The sequence below is a fragment of the Salvelinus namaycush genome, chromosome 1 (genome assembly GCF_016432855.1).
Source record: "Salvelinus namaycush isolate Seneca chromosome 1, SaNama_1.0, whole genome shotgun sequence".
Taxonomy (NCBI): domain Eukaryota; kingdom Metazoa; phylum Chordata; class Actinopteri; order Salmoniformes; family Salmonidae; genus Salvelinus; species Salvelinus namaycush.
Genome location: NC_052307.1, coordinates 72,537,817 through 72,561,705, shown reverse-complemented (window position 1 = coordinate 72,561,705; position 23,889 = coordinate 72,537,817). Strand labels below are relative to the sequence as shown.

General features: G+C 49.2%; 1 protein-coding gene across 1 annotated transcript in view; it reads left to right on the top strand.

Moving 5' to 3' along the window:
• Nucleotides 1-23,889, top strand: part of LOC120052829 (C-myc promoter-binding protein-like) — a 29,294-nt gene that overhangs the window by 1,192 nt on the left and 4,213 nt on the right. Inside the window, exons 3-10 of the mRNA XM_039000007.1 lie at nt 1,809-2,025; nt 5,299-5,381; nt 5,625-5,800; nt 6,382-6,549; nt 14,412-14,592; nt 14,783-15,043; nt 16,470-16,587; nt 20,628-20,790. Of these exons, the coding sequence (XP_038855935.1) occupies nt 1,809-2,025; nt 5,299-5,381; nt 5,625-5,800; nt 6,382-6,549; nt 14,412-14,592; nt 14,783-15,043; nt 16,470-16,587; nt 20,628-20,790 (1,367 nt within the window). The remainder of the gene's footprint in view (nt 1-1,808; nt 2,026-5,298; nt 5,382-5,624; nt 5,801-6,381; nt 6,550-14,411; nt 14,593-14,782; nt 15,044-16,469; nt 16,588-20,627; nt 20,791-23,889) is intronic.

Genomic DNA, 23,889 nt, shown 5'->3' with positions numbered 1-23,889 from the left:
CTTGTCCACACCCCCACTACCTAATACAGCTAGGTGCCTCTCAGATTCTCAAACACACCCCCACTACCTAATACAGCTAGGTGCCTCTCAGATTCTCAAACACACCCCCACTACCTAATACAGCTAGGTACCTCTCAGATTCTCAAACACACCCCCACTACCTAATACAGCTAGGTGCCTCTCAGATTCTCAAACACACCCCCACTACCTAATACAGCTAGGTGCCTCTCAGATTCTCAAACACACCCCCACTACCTAATACAGCTAGGTGCCTCTCAGATTCTCAAACACACCCCCACTACCTAATACAGCTAGGTACCTCTCAGATTCTCAAACACACCCCCACTACCTAATACAGCTAGGTGCCTCTCAGATTCTCAAACACACCCCCACTACCTAATACAGCTAGGTGCCTCTCAGATTCTCAAACACACCCCCACTACCTAATACAGCTAGGTGCCTCTCAGATTCTCAAACACACCCCACTACCTAATACAGCTAGGTACCTCTCAGATTCTCAAACACACCCCCACTACCTAATACAGCTTGGTGCCTCTCAGATTCTCAAACACACCCCCACTACCTAATACAGCTTGGTGCCTCTCAGATTCTCAAACACACCCCCACTACCTAATACAGCTTGGTGCCTCTCAGATTCTCAAACACACCCCCACTACCTAATACAGCTAGGTACCTCTCAGATTCTCAAACACACCCCCACTACCTAATACAGCTTGGTGCCTCTCAGATTCTCAAACACACCCCCACTACCTAATACAGCTTGGTGCCTCTCAGATTCTCAAACACACCCCCACTACCTAATACAGCTAGGTACCTCTCAGATTCTCAAACACACCCCCACTACCTAATACAGCTTGGTGCCTCTCAGATTCTCAAACACACCCCCACTACCTAATACAGCTAGGTACCTCTCAGATTCTCAAACACACCCCCACTACCTAATACAGCTAGGTGCCTCTCAGATTCTCAAACACACCCCCACTACCTAATACAGCTAGGTACCTCTCAGATTCTCAAACACACCCCCACTACCTAATACAGCTAGGTGCCTCTCAGATTCTCAAACACACCCCCACTACCTAATACAGCTTGGTGCCTCTCAGATTCTCAAACACACCCCCACTACCTAATACAGCTAGGTACCTCTCAGATTCTCAAACACACCCCCACTACCTAATACAGCTAGGTACCTCTCAGATTCTCAAACACACCCCCACTACCTAATACAGCTAGGTGTCTCTCAGATTCTCAAACACACCCCCACTACCTAATACAGCTAGGTACCTCTCAGATTCTCAAACACACCCCCACTACCTAATACAGCTAGGTACCTCTCAGATTCTCAAACACACCCCCACTACCTAATACAGCTTGGTGCCTCTCAGATTCTCAAACACACCCCCACTACCTAATACAGCTAGGTACCTCTCAGATTCTCAAACACACCCCCACTACCTAATACAGCTAGGTACCTCTCAGATTCTCAAACACACCCCCACTACCTAATACAGCTAGGTACCTCTCAGATTCTCAAACACACCCCCACTACCTAATACAGCTTGGTGCCTCTCAGATTCTCAAACACACCCTCACTACCTAATACAGCTAGGTACCTCTCAGATTCTCAAACACACCCCCACTACCTAATACAGCTAGGTACCTCTCAGATTCTCAAACACACCCCCACTACCTAATACAGCTAGGTACCTCTCAGATTCTCAAACACATTGCAGCAACATGTATTTTGTTCCTGAACCTCCATCGTATCCCCTGTCCACCCCCTCCAGGAGGGTAACTGTGACCGTCTGAGTGTGTCCTCTCTGGGCATGGACCCTGACTGCTCCTCCCTGTTGGATGTGGATGAGGAGGGACTGGGGGACCCAGACGGCTCCATCATCTCCCCTCAGAGAAATGGCCACGGGTCCCGTAGGAGCCCAAGGAGAAGCCCGTCCAGACGCAGTCCCCTGAGGAGCAGACTGGACAGTCCCACATACAAACAGACAGGTAACATATTTCTGCCCTGTCACTGAGGAGGAGAGGGAGAGGGAGGAGCTAGGATCAGACAACCAGGTACTGTCCTGTCACTGAGGAGGAGAGAGAGAGGGAGGAGCTAGGATCAGACAGCCAGGTACTGTCCTGTCACTGAGGAGGAGAGAGAGGGAGGAGCTAGGATCAGACAACCAGGTACTGTCCTGTCACTGAGGAGGAGAGAGAGAGGGAGGAGCTAGGATCAGACAACCAGGTACTGTCCTATCACTGAGGAGGAGAGGGAGAGGGAGGAGCTAGGATCAGACAACCAGGTACTGCCCTGTTACTGAGGAGGAGAGAGAGGGAGGAGCTAGGATCAGACAACCAGGTACTGTCCTGTCACTGAGGAGGAGAGAGAGAGAGGGAGGAGCTAGGATCAGACAACCAGGTACTGTCCTGTCACTGAGGAGGAGAGAGAGAGAGAGGGAGGAGCTAGGATCAGACAACCAGGTACTGTCCTGTCACTGAGGAGGAGAGAGAGAGGGAGGAGCTAGGATCAGACAACCAGGTACTGTCCTGTCACTGAGGAGGAGAGGGAGAGGGAGGAGCTAGGATCAGACAACCAAGTACTGTCCTGTCACTGAGGAGGAGAGAGAGAGGGAGGAGCTAGAATCAGACAACCAGGTACTGTCCTGTCACTGATGAGGAGAGAGAGGGAGGAGCTAGGACCAGACAACCAGGTACTGTCCTGTCACTGAGGAGGAGAGAGAGAGGGAGGAGCTAGGATCAGACAACCAGGTACTGTCCTGTCACTGAGGAGGAGAGAGAGGGAGGAGCTAGGATCAGACAACCAGGTACTGTCCTGTCACTGAGGAGGAGAGAGAGGGAGGAGCTAGGACCAGACAACCAGGTCCTGTCACTGAGGAGGAGAGAGAGAGGGAGGAGCTAGGATCAGACAACCAGGTACTGTCCTGTCACTGAGGAGGAGAGAGAGAGGGAGGAGCTAGGATCAGACAACCAGGTACTGTCCTGTCACTGAGGAGGAGAGAGAGAGAGGGAGGAGCTAGAATCAGACAACCAGGTACTGTCCTGTCACTGAGGAGGAGAGAGAGAGAGGGAGGAGCTAGGATCAGACAACCAGGTACTGTCCTGTCACTGAGGAGGAGAGAGAGAGGGAGGAGCTAGGATCAGACAACCAGGTACTGTCCTGTCACTGAGGAGGAGAGAGAGAGGGAGGAGCTAGGACCAGACAACCAGGTACTGCCCTGTCACTGAGGAGGAGAGAGAGAGGGAGGAGCTAGGATCAGACAACCAGGTACTGCCCTGTTACTGAGGAGGAGAGAGAGGGAGGAGCTAGGATCAGACAACCAGGTACTGTCCTGTCACTGAGGAGGAGAGAGAGAGAGGGAGGAGCTAGGATCAGACAACCAGGTACTGTCCTGTCACTGAGGAGGAGAGAGAGAGAGGGAGGAGCTAGGATCAGACAACCAGGTACTGTCCTGTCACTGAGGAGGAGAGAGAGAGAGGGAGGAGCTAGGATCAGACAACCAGGTACTGTCCTGTCACTGAGGAGGAGAGAGAGAGAGGGAGGAGCTAGGATCAGACAACCAGGTACTGTCCTGTCACTGAGGAGGAGAGAGAGAGGGAGGAGCTAGGATCAGACAACCAGGTACTGTCCTGTCACTGAGGAGGAGAGGGAGAGGGAGGAGCTAGGATCAGACAACCAAGTACTGTCCTGTCACTGAGGAGGAGAGAGAGAGGGAGGAGCTAGAATCAGACAACCAGGTACTGTCCTGTCACTGATGAGGAGAGAGAGGGAGGAGCTAGGACCAGACAACCAGGTACTGTCCTGTCACTGAGGAGGAGAGAGAGAGGGAGGAGCTAGGATCAGACAACCAGGTACTGTCCTGTCACTGAGGAGGAGAGAGAGGGAGGAGCTAGGATCAGACAACCAGGTACTGTCCTGTCACTGAGGAGGAGAGAGAGGGAGGAGCTAGGACCAGACAACCAGGTCCTGTCACTGAGGAGGAGAGAGAGAGGGAGGAGCTAGGATCAGACAACCAGGTACTGTCCTGTCACTGAGGAGGAGAGAGAGAGGGAGGAGCTAGGATCAGACAACCAGGTACTGTCCTGTCACTGAGGAGGAGAGAGAGAGAGGGAGGAGCTAGAATCAGACAACCAGGTACTGTCCTGTCACTGAGGAGGAGAGAGAGAGAGGGAGGAGCTAGGATCAGACAACCAGGTACTGTCCTGTCACTGAGGAGGAGAGAGAGAGGGAGGAGCTAGGATCAGACAACCAGGTACTGTCCTGTCACTGAGGAGGAGAGAGAGAGGGAGGAGCTAGGACCAGACAACCAGGTACTGCCCTGTCACTGAGGAGGAGAGAGAGAGGGAGGAGCTAGGATCAGACAACCAGGTACTGCCCTGTTACTGAGGAGGAGAGAGAGGGAGGAGCTAGGATCAGACAACCAGGTACTGTCCTGTCACTGAGGAGGAGAGAGAGAGGGAGGAGCTAGGATCAGACAACCAAGTACTGTCCTATCACTGAGGAGCAGAGAGAGAGAGGGAGGAGCCAGAATCAGACAACCAGGTACTGTCCTGTCACTGAGGAGGAGAGAGAGAGAGGGAGGAGCTAGGATCAGACAACCAGGTACTGTCCTGTCACTGAGGAGGAGAGAGAGAGGGAGGAGCTAGGATCAGACAACCAGGTACTGTCCTGTCACTGAGGAGGAGAGAGAGAGGGAGGAGCTAGAATCAGACAACCAGGTACTGTCCTATCACTGAGGAGGAGAGAGAGAGGGAGGAGCTAGAATCAGACAACCAGGTACTGTCCTGTCACTGATGAGGAGAGAGAGGGAGGAGCTAGGACCAGACAACCAGGTACTGTCCTGTCACTGAGGAGGAGAGAGAGAGGGAGGAGCTAGGACCAGACAACCAGGTACTGTCCTGTCACTGAGGAGGAGAGAGAGAGGGAGGAGCTAGGACCAGACAAGAGGTAGGGGAGGGAGAAAGGACTCTTACCAAACTAGGCCAGCAGACGATGCCTTGTGCAGTTGAGGTGATTGAGGTGAAGTCTGATTGGAGCTCTTCAATCAAGCTACTCAGACCCTCTGCCCTTCTCATGTCTCATTAGCATCCAGTGTGCAAGTAGTGCACTAGCACTCCTGCCATGGAAACGCCCTGCCCTGAGTTAGCGCTTAGCTAACGGCTAGCCATCAGAGACTGTTTACTGCTGACACCGATGATAGCAGATGTTCATGGATAATGGATGTGCTCCTTCTCCGGTTGTGTCCTGTGTCTCTCCTCCAGGCTTTCCTCCCCCAGACTGCTCTGATCTGGGCTCGTCTCGCTACACCAGCAATACCAGTGTCTTCCAGAACTACGCCATGGAGGTGAGAGCACCACACTTACAGACCTCTCAAACTAAACCAGAAAAACTCTCAGGAACATTGAAACGAAGCCAACACTACAGATAGCTTGATTTTCAGATAGGACGATCAATCAAGTATCAAGTACATGCGAGACAAAGGACCAAGGATACTTCTCATTCACACAACCAGGCCAAGGGGTGGTCTCTGCCATTTTGTGCCCGACCCCTGATTGACCTGACGTCCATCTTGGCTCTGTGTTTCCAGCTGTTGATCTCCAGCTGTTCTCGCTGTAAGACGTGCGACGGTCTGGTGTACGACGAGGAGATCATGGCAGGATGGACGGCTGACGACTCCAACCTCAACACCACCTGTCCCTTCTGTGGGAACCCCTTCCTCCCTTTCCTTAATGTAGAGATCAGAGACCTGAGAGGACCTGGGAGGTACACTATATATACACACAGACATTTAACCCCCTCCCTGTTCCCCTGGTATCACACCTCCTCTCATCCCTTCCTCCCCTTCCTTAACGTAGAGATCAGAGACCTGAGAGGACCTGGGAGGTACACTATATATACACACAGACATTTAACCCCCTCCCTGTTCCCCTGGTATCCCACCTCCTCTCATCCCTTCCTCCCCTTCCTTAATGTAGAGATCAGAGACCTGAGAGGACCTGGGAGGTACACTATATATACACACAGACATTTAACCCCCTCCCTGTTCCCCTGGTATCACACCTCCTCTCATCCCTTCCTCCCTTTCCTTAACGTAGAGATCAGAGACCTGAGAGGACCTGGGAGGTACACTATATATACACACAGACATTTAACCCCCTCCCTGTTCCCCTGGTATCCCACCTCCTCTCATCCCTTCCTCCCTTTCCTTAACGTAGAGATCAGAGACCTGAGAGGACCTGGGAGGTACACTATATATACACACAGACATTTAACCCCCTCCCTGTTCCCCTGGTATCACACCTCCTCCTCTCATCCCTTCTTCCCTCTCGTCCTCTCACCTTCAGGTTCTTCCTGAAGAGCAGTCCGTCAGCGGACGAGGCTGTGTCATCGTCCTACTCTGTGTCCACCGGTCTGGACACCGGAACGTCCACTCTGTCCACTCCCTGTCCCACTACTGTCCTGTCTCCTCTCTCACCCAGGATCACTGTAGAGGGTTGCTCTGGTAACAACAGGTACACTGAACTGTACACTACACACTATACACTACACACTATACACTACACACTATACACTACACACTAAACACTACACGACACACTACACACTAAACACTACAGGCCACACACTACACACTACAGGCCACACACTACACACTACAGGCCACACACTACACACTACACACTACACACTAAACACTACAGGCCACACACTAAACACTACAGACGTCCACCTTGTGCAACCCCTGTACCACCACCGTCCTCTCAGATAACCCCTAGTCTACCACCCCTAGCCATTTCATGAAGATCTGAAAGAGTTCAGTTCAACCAATAGGGTTGTAGCCTAGGAGATAGGAGGCGGGGTTTCAGCATATACAGTCTCATTGATCTAGTGTCCTAGTCAATATTAGTATAGTGGTAGTGTCCTCTCTCTCTGTTAGTTTCCTGAGATTATTAGTCAATATTAGTATAGTGGTAGTGTTCTCTCTCTGTTAGTTTCCTGAGATTATTAGTCAATATTAGTATAGTGGTAGTGTCCTCTCTCTCTGTTAGTTTCCTGAGATTATTAGTCAATATTAGTATAGTGGTAGTGTCCTCTCTCTGTTAGTTTCCTGAGATTATTAGTCAATATTAGTATAGTGGTAGTGTTCTCTCTCTGTTAGTTTCCTGAGATTATTAGTCAATATTAGTATAGTGGTAGTGTCCTCTCTCTCTGTTAGTTTCCTGAGATTATTAGTCAATATTAGTATAGTGGTAGTGTTCTCTCTCTGTTAGTTTCCTGAGATTATTAGTCAATATTAGTATAGTGGTAGTGTCCTCTCTCTCTGTTAGTTTCCTGAGATTATTAGTCAATATTAGTATGGTGGTAGTGTCCTCTCTCTCTGTTAGTTTCCTGAGATTATTAGACAATATTAGTATAGTGGTAGTGTCCTCTCTCTCTCTTAGTGACCTGAGATTATTAGTCAATATTAGTATGGTGGTAGTGTCCTCTCTCTCTGTTAGTTTCCTGAGATTATTAGTCAATATTAGTATGGTGGTAGTGTCCTCTCTCTGTTAGTTTCCTGAGATTATTAGACAATATTAGTATAGTGGTTGTAACGGCGGTCCTCCTCCTCTTCATCTGAAGAGGAGGAGTATTGAGGGAACCAAGGCGCAGCGTAGTGAAAAGACATATTTTATTAACGAAACACGAACTTGATTAAACTAACAAAAACAACAAACGGTGTAGACAGACCTAGACGACGTACTTACATAAAACAAGAAAACGCACGAATAGGAACATAGGCTACACAAACCGAACAAACCGTAAACAGTCCCGCGTGGTGTACAAACACAGACACGGAAGACAATCACCCACAACGAACACTGTGACAACGCCTACCTAAATATGACTCTTAATTAGAGGAACGCCAAACACCTGCCTCTAATTAAGAGCCATACCAGGCAACCCAAAACCAACACAGAAACAGAAAACATAGAATGCCCACCCAACCTCACGTCCTGACCAACTAACACACATAACAACTAACATAAATAGGTCAGGAACGTGACATTACCCCCCCCACAAGGTGCGAACTCCGGACGCACCAGCACAAAGTCTAGGGGAGGGTCTGGGTGGGCATCTAACCACGGTGGTGGCTCAGGCTCCGGGCGAAGTTCCCACCCCACCATAATCCATCCTAGCTTCCTCCCTCTAAGAATGTCCACCCTCTTTTTACCCCCACAAAATCCTCTTAATAACATCACTAATAACGACAGCACCGGGACAGAGAGATAAATCAAGACAGAGGGATAGATAAGAATATAGAGGTAGATCAAGATAGAGAGGGAGATCAGGATAGAGGGGCAACTCCGGACTGAAAGGCAGCTCCGGACAGAGAGACAGCTCTGGACTGATGGGCAGTTCTGGGTATCTAGCCGTTTCAGGCTGAAGGGCAGCTCATGGCTGACTGACGAATCTCGACGCTCATGGCTGGCTGACGGCTCTCGACGCTCATGGTAGGCTGACGGCTCTCGACGCTCATGGCAGGCTGACGGCTCTCGACGCTCATGGCAGGCTGACGGCTCTCGACGCTCATGGCAGGCTGACGGCTCTCGACGCTCATGGCAGGCTGACGGCTCTCGACGCTCATGGCGCTCTGACGGCTCTGGCTGCTCATGGCGCTCTGACGGCTCTGGCTGCTCATGGCGCTCTGACGGCTCTGGCTGCTCATGGCTCTCTGACGGCTCTGGCTGCTCATGGCTCTCTGACGGCTCTGGCTGCTCATGGCTCTCTGACGGCTCTGGCTGCTCATGGCTCTCTGACGGCTCTGGCTGCTCATGGCTCTCTGACGGCTCTGGCTGCTCATGGCTCTCTGGCGGCTCTGGCTGCTCATGGCTCTCTGGCGGCTCTGGCAGATCCTGTCTGGTTGGCGGCTCTGGCAGATCCTGTCTGGTTGGCGGCTCTGGCAGATCCTGTCTGGTTGGCGGCTCTAGCGGCTCCTGTCTGGCTGACGGCTCTAGCGGCTCCTGTCTGGCGGATGGCTCTGTAGGCTCATGGCAGACGGGCGGCTTTGCAGGCTCATGGCAGACGGATGGCTCAGACGGCGCTGGGGAGACGGATGGCTCAGATGGCGCTGGGGAGACGGATGGCTCAGATGGCGCTGGGGAGACGGATGGCTCAGATGGCGCTGGGGAGACGGATGGCTCAGATGGCGCTGGGGAGACGGATGGCTCTGGCCGGATACGGTGCACTGTAGACCTGGTGCGTGGTGCCGGAACTGGAGGCACCGGGCTAAGGATAAGCACCTTCCTACTAGTGCGGAGAGCAGGGACAGGGCACACTGTATTCTCAAAGCCCACTCTATAACTGATGCGTGGTACCGGCACTGGTGACGCCGGGCTGAGGACAAGCACATCAGGATTAGTAGGGGAAGAAGATACAGTTTGTACAGGGCTCTGGAGACGCACTGGTAGCTTAGTGCGTGGGCCCGGAACTGGAGGCACCGGGCTAGATACACGCACTACAGGGAGAGTGCGTGGAGGAGGAACAGGGCTCAGGAGACGCACTGGTAGCCTAGTGCGTAGTGTAGGCACTGTAGGTACTAGGCTGGGGCGGGGAGGTGGCGCCGGAAATACCGGACCGTGGAGGCGTACTGGCACTCTTGAGCATTGAGCCTGCCCAACCTTACCTGGTTGAATACTCCTGGTTGCCCGACCAGTGCGGGGAGGTGGAATAACCCGCACCGGGCTATGTAGGCGAACCGGGGAAACCATGCGTAAGGCAGGTGCCATGTATGCCGGCCCGAGGAGACGCACTGGAGACCAGACGCGTTGAGCCGGCCTCATGACACCTGGCTCAATACCCAATCTAGCCCTACCAGTGCGGGGAGGTGGAATAACCCGCACTGGGCTATGCACTCGTACAGGAGACACCGTGCGCTCTACTGCGTAACACGGCGCCTGCCCGTACTCCCGCTCTCCACGGTAAGCCTGGGAAGTGGGCGCAGGTCTCCTACCTGCCCTTGGCCCACTACCTCTTAGCCCCCCCCCAAGAAATTTTTGGGTGTTACTCACGGGCTTTTTGGGCTTCCGTGCAAGACGCGTTCCCTCATAACTCCGGTTCCTCTCTCTCTTTTCCTCCACTCTCCGAGCTGCCTCCAGCTGTTCCCATGGACGGTGATTCACTTTAGCCCATGGTCCTTCTCCGTTAAATATTTGCTCCCAACTCCACAAGTCCTGTATACTTCCCCGTTGCTCCAAATTACGCTGCTTGGTTCTGGATTCTTGGTGGGTGATTCTGTAACGGCGGTCCTCCTCCTCTTCATCTGAAGAGGAGGAGTATTGAGGGAACCAAGGCGCAGCGTAGTGAAAAGACATATTTTATTAACGAAACACGAACTTGATTAAACTAACAAAAACAACAAACGGTGTAGACAGACCTAGACGACGTACTTACATAAAACAAGAAAACGCACGAATAGGAACATAGGCTACACAAACCGAACAAACCGTAAACAGTCCCGCGTGGTGTACAAACACAGACACGGAAGACAATCACCCACAACGAACACTGTGACAACGCCTACCTAAATATGACTCTTAATTAGAGGAACGCCAAACACCTGCCTCTAATTAAGAGCCATACCAGGCAACCCAAAACCAACACAGAAACAGAAAACATAGAATGCCCACCCAACCTCACGTCCTGACCAACTAACACACATAACAACTAACATAAATAGGTCAGGAACGTGACATTACCCCCCCCACAAGGTGCGAACTCCGGACGCACCAGCACAAAGTCTAGGGGAGGGTCTGGGTGGGCATCTAACCACGGTGGTGGCTCAGGCTCCGGGCGAAGTTCCCACCCCACCATAATCCATCCTAGCTTCCTCCCTCTAAGAATGTCCACCCTCTTTTTACCCCCACAAAATCCTCTTAATAACATCACTAATAACGACAGCACCGGGACAGAGAGATAAATCAAGACAGAGGGATAGATAAGAATATAGAGGTAGATCAAGATAGAGAGGGAGATCAGGATAGAGGGGCAACTCCGGACTGAAAGGCAGCTCCGGACAGAGAGACAGCTCTGGACTGATGGGCAGTTCTGGGTATCTAGCCGTTTCAGGCTGAAGGGCAGCTCATGGCTGACTGACGAATCTCGACGCTCATGGCTGGCTGACGGCTCTCGACGCTCATGGTAGGCTGACGGCTCTCGACGCTCATGGCAGGCTGACGGCTCTCGACGCTCATGGCAGGCTGACGGCTCTCGACGCTCATGGCAGGCTGACGGCTCTCGACGCTCATGGCAGGCTGACGGCTCTCGACGCTCATGGCGCTCTGACGGCTCTGGCTGCTCATGGCGCTCTGACGGCTCTGGCTGCTCATGGCGCTCTGACGGCTCTGGCTGCTCATGGCTCTCTGACGGCTCTGGCTGCTCATGGCTCTCTGACGGCTCTGGCTGCTCATGGCTCTCTGACGGCTCTGGCTGCTCATGGCTCTCTGACGGCTCTGGCTGCTCATGGCTCTCTGACGGCTCTGGCTGCTCATGGCTCTCTGGCGGCTCTGGCTGCTCATGGCTCTCTGGCGGCTCTGGCAGATCCTGTCTGGTTGGCGGCTCTGGCAGATCCTGTCTGGTTGGCGGCTCTGGCAGATCCTGTCTGGTTGGCGGCTCTAGCGGCTCCTGTCTGGCTGACGGCTCTAGCGGCTCCTGTCTGGCGGATGGCTCTGTAGGCTCATGGCAGACGGGCGGCTTTGCAGGCTCATGGCAGACGGATGGCTCAGACGGCGCTGGGGAGACGGATGGCTCAGATGGCGCTGGGGAGACGGATGGCTCAGATGGCGCTGGGGAGACGGATGGCTCAGATGGCGCTGGGGAGACGGATGGCTCAGATGGCGCTGGGGAGACGGATGGCTCTGGCCGGATACGGTGCACTGTAGACCTGGTGCGTGGTGCCGGAACTGGAGGCACCGGGCTAAGGATAAGCACCTTCCTACTAGTGCGGAGAGCAGGGACAGGGCACACTGTATTCTCAAAGCCCACTCTATAACTGATGCGTGGTACCGGCACTGGTGACGCCGGGCTGAGGACAAGCACATCAGGATTAGTAGGGGAAGAAGATACAGTTTGTACAGGGCTCTGGAGACGCACTGGTAGCTTAGTGCGTGGGCCCGGAACTGGAGGCACCGGGCTAGATACACGCACTACAGGGAGAGTGCGTGGAGGAGGAACAGGGCTCAGGAGACGCACTGGTAGCCTAGTGCGTAGTGTAGGCACTGTAGGTACTAGGCTGGGGCGGGGAGGTGGCGCCGGAAATACCGGACCGTGGAGGCGTACTGGCACTCTTGAGCATTGAGCCTGCCCAACCTTACCTGGTTGAATACTCCTGGTTGCCCGACCAGTGCGGGGAGGTGGAATAACCCGCACCGGGCTATGTAGGCGAACCGGGGAAACCATGCGTAAGGCAGGTGCCATGTATGCCGGCCCGAGGAGACGCACTGGAGACCAGACGCGTTGAGCCGGCCTCATGACACCTGGCTCAATACCCAATCTAGCCCTACCAGTGCGGGGAGGTGGAATAACCCGCACTGGGCTATGCACTCGTACAGGAGACACCGTGCGCTCTACTGCGTAACACGGCGCCTGCCCGTACTCCCGCTCTCCACGGTAAGCCTGGGAAGTGGGCGCAGGTCTCCTACCTGCCCTTGGCCCACTACCTCTTAGCCCCCCCCCAAGAAATTTTTGGGTGTTACTCACGGGCTTTTTGGGCTTCCGTGCAAGACGCGTTCCCTCATAACTCCGGTTCCTCTCTCTCTTTTCCTCCACTCTCCGAGCTGCCTCCAGCTGTTCCCATGGACGGTGATTCACTTTAGCCCATGGTCCTTCTCCGTTAAATATTTGCTCCCAACTCCACAAGTCCTGTATACTTCCCCGTTGCTCCAAATTACGCTGCTTGGTTCTGGATTCTTGGTGGGTGATTCTGTAACGGCGGTCCTCCTCCTCTTCATCTGAAGAGGAGGAGTATTGAGGGAACCAAGGCGCAGCGTAGTGAAAAGACATATTTTATTAACGAAACACGAACTTGATTAAACTAACAAAAACAACAAACGGTGTAGACAGACCTAGACGACGTACTTACATAAAACAAGAAAACGCACGAATAGGAACATAGGCTACACAAACCGAACAAACCGTAAACAGTCCCGCGTGGTGTACAAACACAGACACGGAAGACAATCACCCACAACGAACACTGTGACAACGCCTACCTAAATATGACTCTTAATTAGAGGAACGCCAAACACCTGCCTCTAATTAAGAGCCATACCAGGCAACCCAAAACCAACACAGAAACAGAAAACATAGAATGCCCACCCAACCTCACGTCCTGACCAACTAACACACATAACAACTAACATAAATAGGTCAGGAACGTGACAGTGGTAGTGTCCTCTCTCTGTTAGTTTCCTGAGATTATTAGTCAATATTAGTATAGTGGTAGTGTCCTCTCTCTCTGTTAGTTTCCTGAGATTATTAGTCAATATTAGTATGGTGGTAGTGTTCTCTCTCTGTTAGTTTCCTGAGATTATTAGTCAATATTAGTATAGTGCTAGTGTCCTCTCTCTCTGTTAGTTTCCTGAGATTATTAGTCAATATTAGTATAGTGGTAGTGTCCTCTCTCGCTCTTAGTGACCTGAGATTATTAGTCAATATTAGTATAGTGCTAGTGTCCTCTCTCTCTGTTAGTTTCCTGAGATTATTCGTCAATATTAGTATAGTGGTAGTGTCCTCTCTCTCTGTTAGTTTCCTGAGATTATTAGTCAATATTAGTATAGTGGTAGTGTCCTCTCTCTCTCTTAGTGACCTGAGATTATTAGTCAATATTAGTATAGTGCTAGTGTCCTCTCTCTCTGTTAGTTTCCTGAGATTATTAGACAATATTAGTATGGTGGTAGTGTCCTCTCTCTCTGTTAGTTTCCTGAGATTATTAGTCAATATTAGTATGGTGGTAGTGTCCTCTCTCTGTTAGTTTCCTGAGATTATTAGTCAATATTAGTATAGTGGTAGTGTCCTCTCTCTCTGTTAGTTTCCTGAGATTATTAGACAATATTAGTATGGTGGTAGTGTCCTCTCTCTCTGTTAGTTTCCTGAGATTATTAGTCAATATTAGTATGGTGGTGTAGTGTCCTCTCTCTCCCTCCTCATTGGGGTTTCTGTTGGATTACGTCTCATTAGAGAATGTGTTTGAAGTAGCCGCCTGCTGATGCTATCTGCAATGGAAAACAGGAGCTCCTCCTGGTCCTAACACCGATCTGTGTGTGTGTGTGTGTGTCTGTGTCTGTGTCTGTGTCTGTGTCTGTCTGTGTGTGTGTGTGTGTGTGTCCATCCCCAGGCTGTCGTCGTCCAGGGCCCAGTGTATAGAGATCCCTACAGAGCGGCGCCAGGGGGCCCTGTCCCCGGGGTCAGCTATGGTGCGGAGTGTCAGTGCATTTGACCCCATGGAGGAACCAACTCGACTCAACCACAATGTACCCACTTCAGGCAGCCTGCCCAGCCGACTCAACGAAGCCAGCGTGAGACAGACCCCCAAAACACACACACAAACACATACATTCTTACTTGATTATCATTATATATCTGTAGTGGTCGAGGACCACCCACAGCCTAACTTCTCAACTTTAACCCCTGATCCCTAACTTCTCAACTTTAACCCCTGACCCTTCTCAACTTTAACCCCTGACCCTTAACCCCCCCCCCCCCCAGGACCCCCTGAGTGTTGATATGGAGTGGCGTCTCCACCACCCAGAACCAGTCACAGTACCCTACCTGAGTCCCCTGGTGCTGTGGAAGGAGCTGGAGTCCCTGCTGGAGAACGAGGGAGACCCTGTTATCACAGTGTCAGCCGTGGTGGACCACCATCCTATCATCTACTGGAACCTGGTTTGGTCCTTCAGACGTCTGGACCTGCCCAGCAACCTGCCTGGACTCATACTGACCTCCGAGCACTGTAACAGGGGATCTACGGTAGGGACCACTGTCTATACATTCCCTGTCTATACATCTCACCCCTTATTCCCTGTCTATACATCTCACCCCTTATTCCCTGTCTATACATCTCACCCCTTATTCCCTGTCTATACACCTCACCCCTTATTCCCTGTCTATACATCTCACCCCTTATTCCCTGTCTATACATCTCACCCCTTATTCCCTGTCTATACATCTCACCCCTTATTCCCTGTCTATACATCTCACCCCTTATTCCCTGTCTACACCTCACCCCTTATTCCCTGTCTATACACCTCACCCCTTATTCCCTGTCTATACATCTCACCCCTTATTCCCTGTCTATACACCTCACCCCTTATTCCCTGTCTATACATCTCACCCCTTATTCCCTGTCTATACACCTCACCCCTTATTCCCTGTCTATACATCTCACCCCTTATTCCCTGTCTATACACCTCACCCCTTATTCCCTGTCTATACATCTCACCCCTTATTCCCTGTCTATACATCTCACCCCTTATTCCCTGTCTATACACCTCACCCCTTATTCCCTGTCTATACATCTCACCCCTTATTCCCTGTCTACACCTCACCCCTTATTCCCTGTCTATACACCTCACCCCTTATTCCCTGTCTATACATCTCACCCCTTATTCCCTGTCTATACATCTCACCCCTTATTCCCTGTCTATACACCTCACCCCTTATTCCCTGTCTATACATCTCACCCCTTATTCCCTGTCTATACACCTCACCCCTTATTCCCTGTCTATACACCTCACCCCTTATTCCCTGTCTATACATCTCACCCCTTATTCCCTGTCTATACATCTCACCCCTTATTCCCTGTCTATACACCTCACCCCTTATTCCCTGTCTATACATCTCACCCCTTATTCCCTGTCTATACACCTCACCCCTTATTCCCTGTCTATACACCTCACCCCTTATTCCCTGTCTATACATCTCACCCCTTATTCCCTGTCTATACATCTCACCCCTTATTCCCTGTCTATACATCTCACCCCTTATTCCCTGTCTATACATCTCACCCCTTATTCCCTGTCTATACATCTCACCCCTTATTCCTTGTCTATACATCTCACCCCTTATTCCCTGTCTATACACCTCACCCCTTATTCCCTGTCTATACACCTCACCCCTTATTCCCTGTCTATACACCTCACCCCTTATTCCCTGTCTATACACTTCACCCCTTATTCCCTGTCTATACACCTCACCCCTTATTCCCTGTCTATACACCTCACCCCTTATTCCCTGTCTATACACCTCACCCCTTATTCCCTGTCTATACACCTCACCCCTTATTCCCTGTCTATACACCTCACCCCTTATTCCCTGTCTATACGTCTCCCTCCAGATATATTGTCATTGAGCTAGTGTGTGTGTGTGTCTCATATCTGTCCCTGTCCTTCCCCAGGTCCCTCGCCACTGGATGTCAGAGGACAGTAAACATGTGTTGGTCCAGATCTTATGGGACAACCTCAAGCTGCACCGGGACCTCATCCAGCCGTTCTACATCCTGTGGAACACACAGAGTAGGTCACAGTCTACAGCGGGTCCTGAAGCCGTCTCAGTGAAATGCATTAAGTCACAGTCTACAGCAGGTCCTGAAACCGTCTCAGTGAAATGCATTAAGTCACAGTCTACAGCAGGTCCTGAAACCGGCTCAGTGAAATGCATTAAGTCACAGTCTACAGCAGGTCCTGAAACCGTCTTAGTGAAATGCATTAAGTCACAGTCTACAGCAGGTCCTGAAACCGTCTTAGTGAAATGCATTAAGTCACAGTCTACAGCAGGTCCTGAAACCGTCTCAGTGAAATGCATTAAGTCACAGTCTACAGCAGGTCCTGAAACCGTCTCAGTGAAATGCATTAAGTCACAGTCTACAGCAGGTCCTGAAACCGTCTTAGTGAAATGCATTAAGTCACAGTCTACAGCAGGTCCTGAAACCGTCTCAGTGAAATGCATTAAGTCACAGTCTACAGCAGGTCCTGAAACCGTCTCAGTGAAATGCATTAAGTCACAGTCTACAGCAGGTCCTGAAACCGGCTCAGTGAAATGCATTAAGTCACAGTCTACAGCAGGTCCTGAAACCGGCTCAGTGAAATGCATTAAGTCACAGTCTACAGCAGGTCCTGAAACCGTCTCAGTGAAATGCATTAAGTCACAGTCTACAGCAGGGCCTGAAGCCGTCTCAGTGAAATGCATTAAGTCACAGTCTACAGCAGGGACTGAAACCGTCTCAGTGAAATGCATTAAGTCACAGTCTACAGCGGGTCCTGAAACCGTCTCAGTGAAATGCATTAAGTCACAGTCTACAGCAGGTCCTGAAACCGGCTCAGTGAAATGCATTAAGTCACAGTCTACAGCGGGTCCTGAAACCGTCTCAGTGAAATGCATTAAGTCACAGTCTACAGCAGGTCCTGAAACCGTCTCAGTGAAATGCATTAAGTCACAGTCTACAGCAGGTCCTGAAACCGTCTCAGTGAAATGCATTAAGTCACAGTCTACAGCAGGTCCTGAAACCGTCTTAGTGAAATGCATTAAGTCACAGTCTACAGCAGGTCCTGAAACCGGCTCAGTGAAATGCATTAAGTCACAGTCTACAGCAGGTCCTGAAGCCGTCTCAGTGAAATGCATTAAGTCACAGTCTACAGCGGGTCCTGAAACCGTCTCAGTGAAATGCATTAGGTCACAGTCTACAGCGGGTCCTGAAACCGTCTCAGTGAAATGCATTAAGTCACAGTCTACAGCGGGTCCTGAAACCGTCTCAGTGAAATGCATTAAGTCACAGTCTACAGCGGGTCCTGAAACCGTCTCAGTGAAATGCATTAAGTCACAGTCTACAGCGGGTCCTGAAACCGGCTCAGTGAAATGCATTAAGTCACAGTCTACAGCGGGTCCTGAAACCGTCTCAGTGAAATGCATTAAGTCCCAGTCTACAGCAGGTCCTGGAACCGTCTCAGTGAAATGCATTAAGTCATACTCTACAGCAGGGACTGGAACCGTCTCAGTGAAATGCATTAAGTCACAGTCTACAGCAGGTCCTGAAACTGTCTCAGTGAAATGCATTAAGTCGTACTCTACAGCAGGTCCTGAAACCGTCTCAGTGAAATGCATTAAGTCCCAGTCTACAGCAGGTCCTGGAACCGTCTCAGTGAAATGCATTAAGTCGTACTCTACAGCAGGTCCTGAAACCGTCTCAGTGAAATGCATTAAGTCACAGTCTACAGCAGGTCCTGAAACTGTCTCAGTGAAATGCATTAAGTCACAGTCTACAGCAGGTCCTGAAACTGTCTCAGTGAAATGCATTAAGTCGTACTCTACAGCAGGTCCTGGAACCGTCTCAGTGAAATGCATTAAGTCCCAGTCTACAGCAGGTCCTGGAACCGTCTCAGTGAAATGCATTAAGTCCCAGTCTACAGCAGGTCCTGAAACCGTCTCAGTGAAATGCATTAAGTCACAGTCTACAGCAGGGACTGAAACCGTCTCAGTGAAATGCATTAAGTCACAGTCTACAGCGGGTCCTGAAACCGTCTCAGTGAAATGCATTAAGTCACAGTCTACAGCAGGTCCTGAAACCGGCTCAGTGAAATGCATTAAGTCACAGTCTACAGCGGGTCCTGAAACCGTCTCAGTGAAATGCATTAAGTCACAGTCTACAGCAGGTCCTGAAACCGTCTCAGTGAAATGCATTAAGTCACAGTCTACAGCAGGTCCTGAAACCGTCTCAGTGAAATGCATTAAGTCACAGTCTACAGCAGGTCCTGAAACCGTCTTAGTGAAATGCATTAAGTCACAGTCTACAGCAGGTCCTGAAACCGGCTCAGTGAAATGCATTAAGTCACAGTCTACAGCAGGTCCTGAAGCCGTCTCAGTGAAATGCATTAAGTCACAGTCTACAGCAGGTCCTGAAACCGTCTCAGTGAAATGCATTAGGTCACAGTCTACAGCGGGTCCTGAAACCGTCTCAGTGAAATGCATTAAGTCACAGTCTACAGCGGGTCCTGAAACCGTCTCAGTGAAATGCATTAAGTCACAGTCTACAGCGGGTCCTGAAACCGTCTCAGTGAAATGCATTAAGTCACAGTCTACAGCGGGTCCTGAAACCGGCTCAGTGAAATGCATTAAGTCACAGTCTACAGCGGGTCCTGAAACCGTCTCAGTGAAATGCATTAAGTCCCAGTCTACAGCAGGTCCTGGAACCGTCTCAGTGAAATGCATTAAGTCATACTCTACAGCAGGGACTGGAACCGTCTCAGTGAAATGCATTAAGTCACAGTCTACAGCAGGTCCTGAAACTGTCTCAGTGAAATGCATTAAGTCGTACTCTACAGCAGGTCCTGAAACCGTCTCAGTGAAATGCATTAAGTCCCAGTCTACAGCAGGTCCTGGAACCGTCTCAGTGAAATGCATTAAGTCGTACTCTACAGCAGGTCCTGAAACCGTCTCAGTGAAATGCATTAAGTCACAGTCTACAGCAGGTCCTGAAACTGTCTCAGTGAAATGCATTAAGTCACAGTCTACAGCAGGTCCTGAAACTGTCTCAGTGAAATGCATTAAGTCGTACTCTACAGCAGGTCCTGGAACCGTCTCAGTGAAATGCATTAAGTCCCAGTCTACAGCAGGTCCTGGAACCGTCTCAGTGAAATGCATTAAGTCCCAGTCTACAGCAGGTCCTGGAACCGTCTCAGTGAAATGCATTAAGTCACAGTCTACAGCAGGTCCTGAAGCCGTCTCAGTGAAATGCATTAAGTCCCAGTCTACAGCAGGTCCTGAAACCGTCTCAGCACCTTGTTTTATCAAGGAACAGATAAAGCCAGAAGTCTATATTTTACGGTGGTTTTAAGAAGAGCATATCTGTATGAATTGTGGATCTCTTGTAGCCTTTTTGTAGCCTAACTTTGGCAGATGGAAGAGCTCTGAACCACGGACAGCTATGTGGCAGCCATTTTGTATCTCTGTGTACTGTAATGTAGCTAACAGGGGTCTGTTGTGCTCTCTGCTCTCTGTCTTTCAGGGCTTAATTGTGCTCTGTTGTTAGACAGTGAGTGTTCTCTTTAGGACTCGACAGCTGAGTCCTCTCCTTTGTCTCTGTGTGTCCGACAGCTGAGTCCTCTCCTTTGTCTCTGTGTGTCCTGTCTGCTCTTCTCTGCTTTGCTGCACTCTGTTTGTTCTCCTTGTAGTCATTTTTGGAAAACCCGTTTCATTTTCTCTGTCCTCAGTATCTTTATGTGGTTGAAATGCATCGCTGTATTGCTGTTTTCCACTTGCCTGACAGTCTTGATAATTCTTTGATTGAATTGTCTAAATAATGTTGTTTCCAGTGATTCATTTTCTTCAGTTCTTCCAACATTTTAATGTGTGTCTTCGTCTAGTTGGATCTCAAATACACTCCTGTATTATACACTCCTGTATTTGAGAATGGGTTAGCATCTGTGGTTTACTGTGTGTGTGTGTGATCGGTCTTGCATACCTACGTGTGTGTGTGCACGTGGACACGTTTGTTATATATGAAGTGTGTATTTGTGTAGCCTACATATCCATCTTTCTGACCCCTGACCCCTGCCTCCAGGTGTGGGCTACCCGTTGTGTGGTCCTGTGAGCGAGGCGGAGCGTCCGTTTGGGGAGGAGCTACTCCACAGCGTGGTCAAGAGCATCCAGAGGAACGACGTCTCTCGACCAATGGGACAGCTCCTACAGCTGCTGGGGCAGAGCCTGGGGGTCAAGAGGCAAAGGTCAGGGGTTACACATTGATAAGGCCATTGTCCAGGGGCATGTTCAGGAGGATGTAACGCTCCTGAAACATTCAGATAGAAATGTGTCATGTAGAACAGACACGATTGTCTGCCAGGATAAAGAATCATCAGCTCTATTCGTCCTATTTCTATCTATCTGCAACATTCAGAACGCGTCACTAAATGCCACTCGGCCATCGCTCATCCATATATTTACATGTACAGTTGAAGTCAGAAGTTTACATACACCTAGGTTGGAGTCATTGAAACTCGTTTTTCAACCACAAATTCCACAAATTTCTTGTTAACAAACTATAGTTTTGTCTTGTCGGTTAGGACATCTACTTTGTGCACGACACAAGTAATTTTTCCAACAATTGTTTACAGACAGATTATTTCACTTATAATTCACTGTATCACAATTCCAGTGGGTCAGACATTTACATACACTAAGTTGACTGTGCCTTTAAACAGCTTGGAAAATTCCAGAAATTTATGCCATGGCTTTAGAAGCTTCTCTTAGGCTAATTGGAGGTGTTGGAGTGTGTACCTGTGGATGTATTTCAAGGCCTACCTTCAAAAGCAGTGCCTCTTTGCTGTTTGCATCATGGGAAAATCATAAGAAATCAGCCAAGACCTCAGAAAAAAAATTGTAGACCTCCACAAGTCTGGTTCATCCTTGGGAGCAATTTCCAAACGCCTGAAGGTACCACGTTCATCTATACAAACAATAGTACGCAAGTAGAAACACCATGGGACCACGCAGCCGTCATACCGCTCAGGAAGGAGACGCGTTCTGTCTCCTAGAGATGAACGTACTGTGGTGCGAAAAGTGCAAATCAATCACAGAACAACAGCAAAGGACCTTGTGAAGATGCTGGAGGAAACAGGTACAAAAGTATCTATATCCACAGTAAAATGAGTCCTATATCGACATAGCCTGAAAGGCCGCTCAGCAAGGAAGAAGCCACTGCTCTAAAACCGCCATAAAAAAGCCAGACTACGGTTTGAAACTGCACATGGGGACAAAGATCGTACTTTTTGGAGAAACGTCCTCTGGTCTGATGAAACAAAAATATAACTGTTTTGCCATAATGACCATTGTTATGTTTGGTGGAAAAAGGGGGAGGCTTGCAAGCCAAAGAACACCATCCCAACCGTGAAGCACAGGGGGGGCAGCATCATGTTGTGGGGGTGCTTTGCTGCAGGAGGGACTGGTGCACTTCACAAAATAGATGGCATCATGAGGCAGGAGAATTATGTGGATATATTGAAGCAACATCTCAAGACATCAGTCAGGAAGTTAAAGCTTGGTTGCAAATGGGTCTTCCAAATGGACAATGACCCCAAGCATACTTCCAAAGTTGTGACAAAATGGCTTAAGGACAACAAAGTTAAGGTATTGGAGTGGCCATCACAAAGCCCTGACCTCAATCCCATCGAAAATTTGTGGGCGGAACTGAAAAAGCGAGCAAGGAGGCCTACAAACCTGACTCAGTTACACCATTTCTGTCAGGAGAAACGGGCCAAAATTCACCCAACTTATTGTGGGAAGCTTGTGGAAGGCTACCTGAAACGTTTGACCCAAGTTAAACAATTTAGAGGCAATGCTACCAAATACTAATTGAGTGTATGAAAACGTCTGACCCACTGGGAATGTGATGAAAGAAATAAAAGCTGAAATAAATAATTCTCTCTACTATTATTCTGACATTTCACATTCTTAAAATAAAGTGGTGATCCTAACTGGCCTAAGATAGGGAATTTTTACTTGGATTAAATGTCAGGAATTGTGAAAAACTGAGTTTAAATGTATTTGGCTGAGGTGTATGTAAACTTCCGACTTCAACTGTACATGTTCTCATTCACCCCTTTTAGATTTGTGTGTTTTAGGTAGTTGTTAGGGAACTGTTAGATTTTACTACACTGTCGGAACTAGAAACACAAGCATTTCACTACACTCGCATTAACATCTGTTAACCATGTGTATGTGACCAATAACATCTGCTAACCATGTGTATATGACCAATAACATCTGTTAACCATGTGTATGTGACCAATAACATCTGTTAACCATGTGTATGTGACCAATAACATCTGTTAACCATGTGTATGTGACCAATAACATCTGCTAACCATGTGTATGTGACCAATAACATCTGCTGACCATGTGTATGTGACCAATAACATCTGCTAACCATGTGTATATGACCAATAACATCTGTTAACCATGTGTATGTGACCAATAACATCTGTTAACCATGTGTATGTGACCAATAACATCTGTTAACCATGTGTATGTGACCAATAACATCTGCTAACCATGTGTATATGACCAATAACATCTGTTAACCATGTGTATGTGACCAATAACATCTGTTAACCATGTGTATGTGACCAATAACATCTGTTAACCATGTGTATGTGACCAATAACATCTGCTAACCATGTGTATGTGACCAATAACATCTGCTGACCATGTGTATGTGACCAATAACATCTGATAACCATGTGTATGTGACCAATAACATCTGCTAACCATGTGTATGTGACCAATAACATCTGTTAACCATGTGTATGTGACCAATAACATCTGCTAACCATGTGTATATGACCAATAACATCTGTTAACCATGTGTATGTGACCAATAACATCTGTTAACCATGTGTATGTGACCAATAACATCTGATAACCATGTGTATATGACCAATAACATCTGTTAACCATGTGTATGTGACCAATAACATCTGTTAACCATGTGTATGTGACCAATAACATCTGCTAACCATGTGTATGTGACCAATAACATCTGCTGACCATGTGTATGTGACCAATAACATCTGTTAACCATGTGTATGTGACCAATAACATCTGCTAACCATGTGTATGTGACCAATAACATCTGCTGACCATGTGTATGTGACCAATAACATCTGTTAACCATGTGTATGTGACCAATAACATCTGCTAACCATGTGTATATGACCAATAACATCTGTTAACCATGTGTATGTGACCAATAACATCTGTTAACCATGTGTATGTGACCAATAACATCTGTTAACCATGTGTATGTGACCAATAACATCTGCTAACCA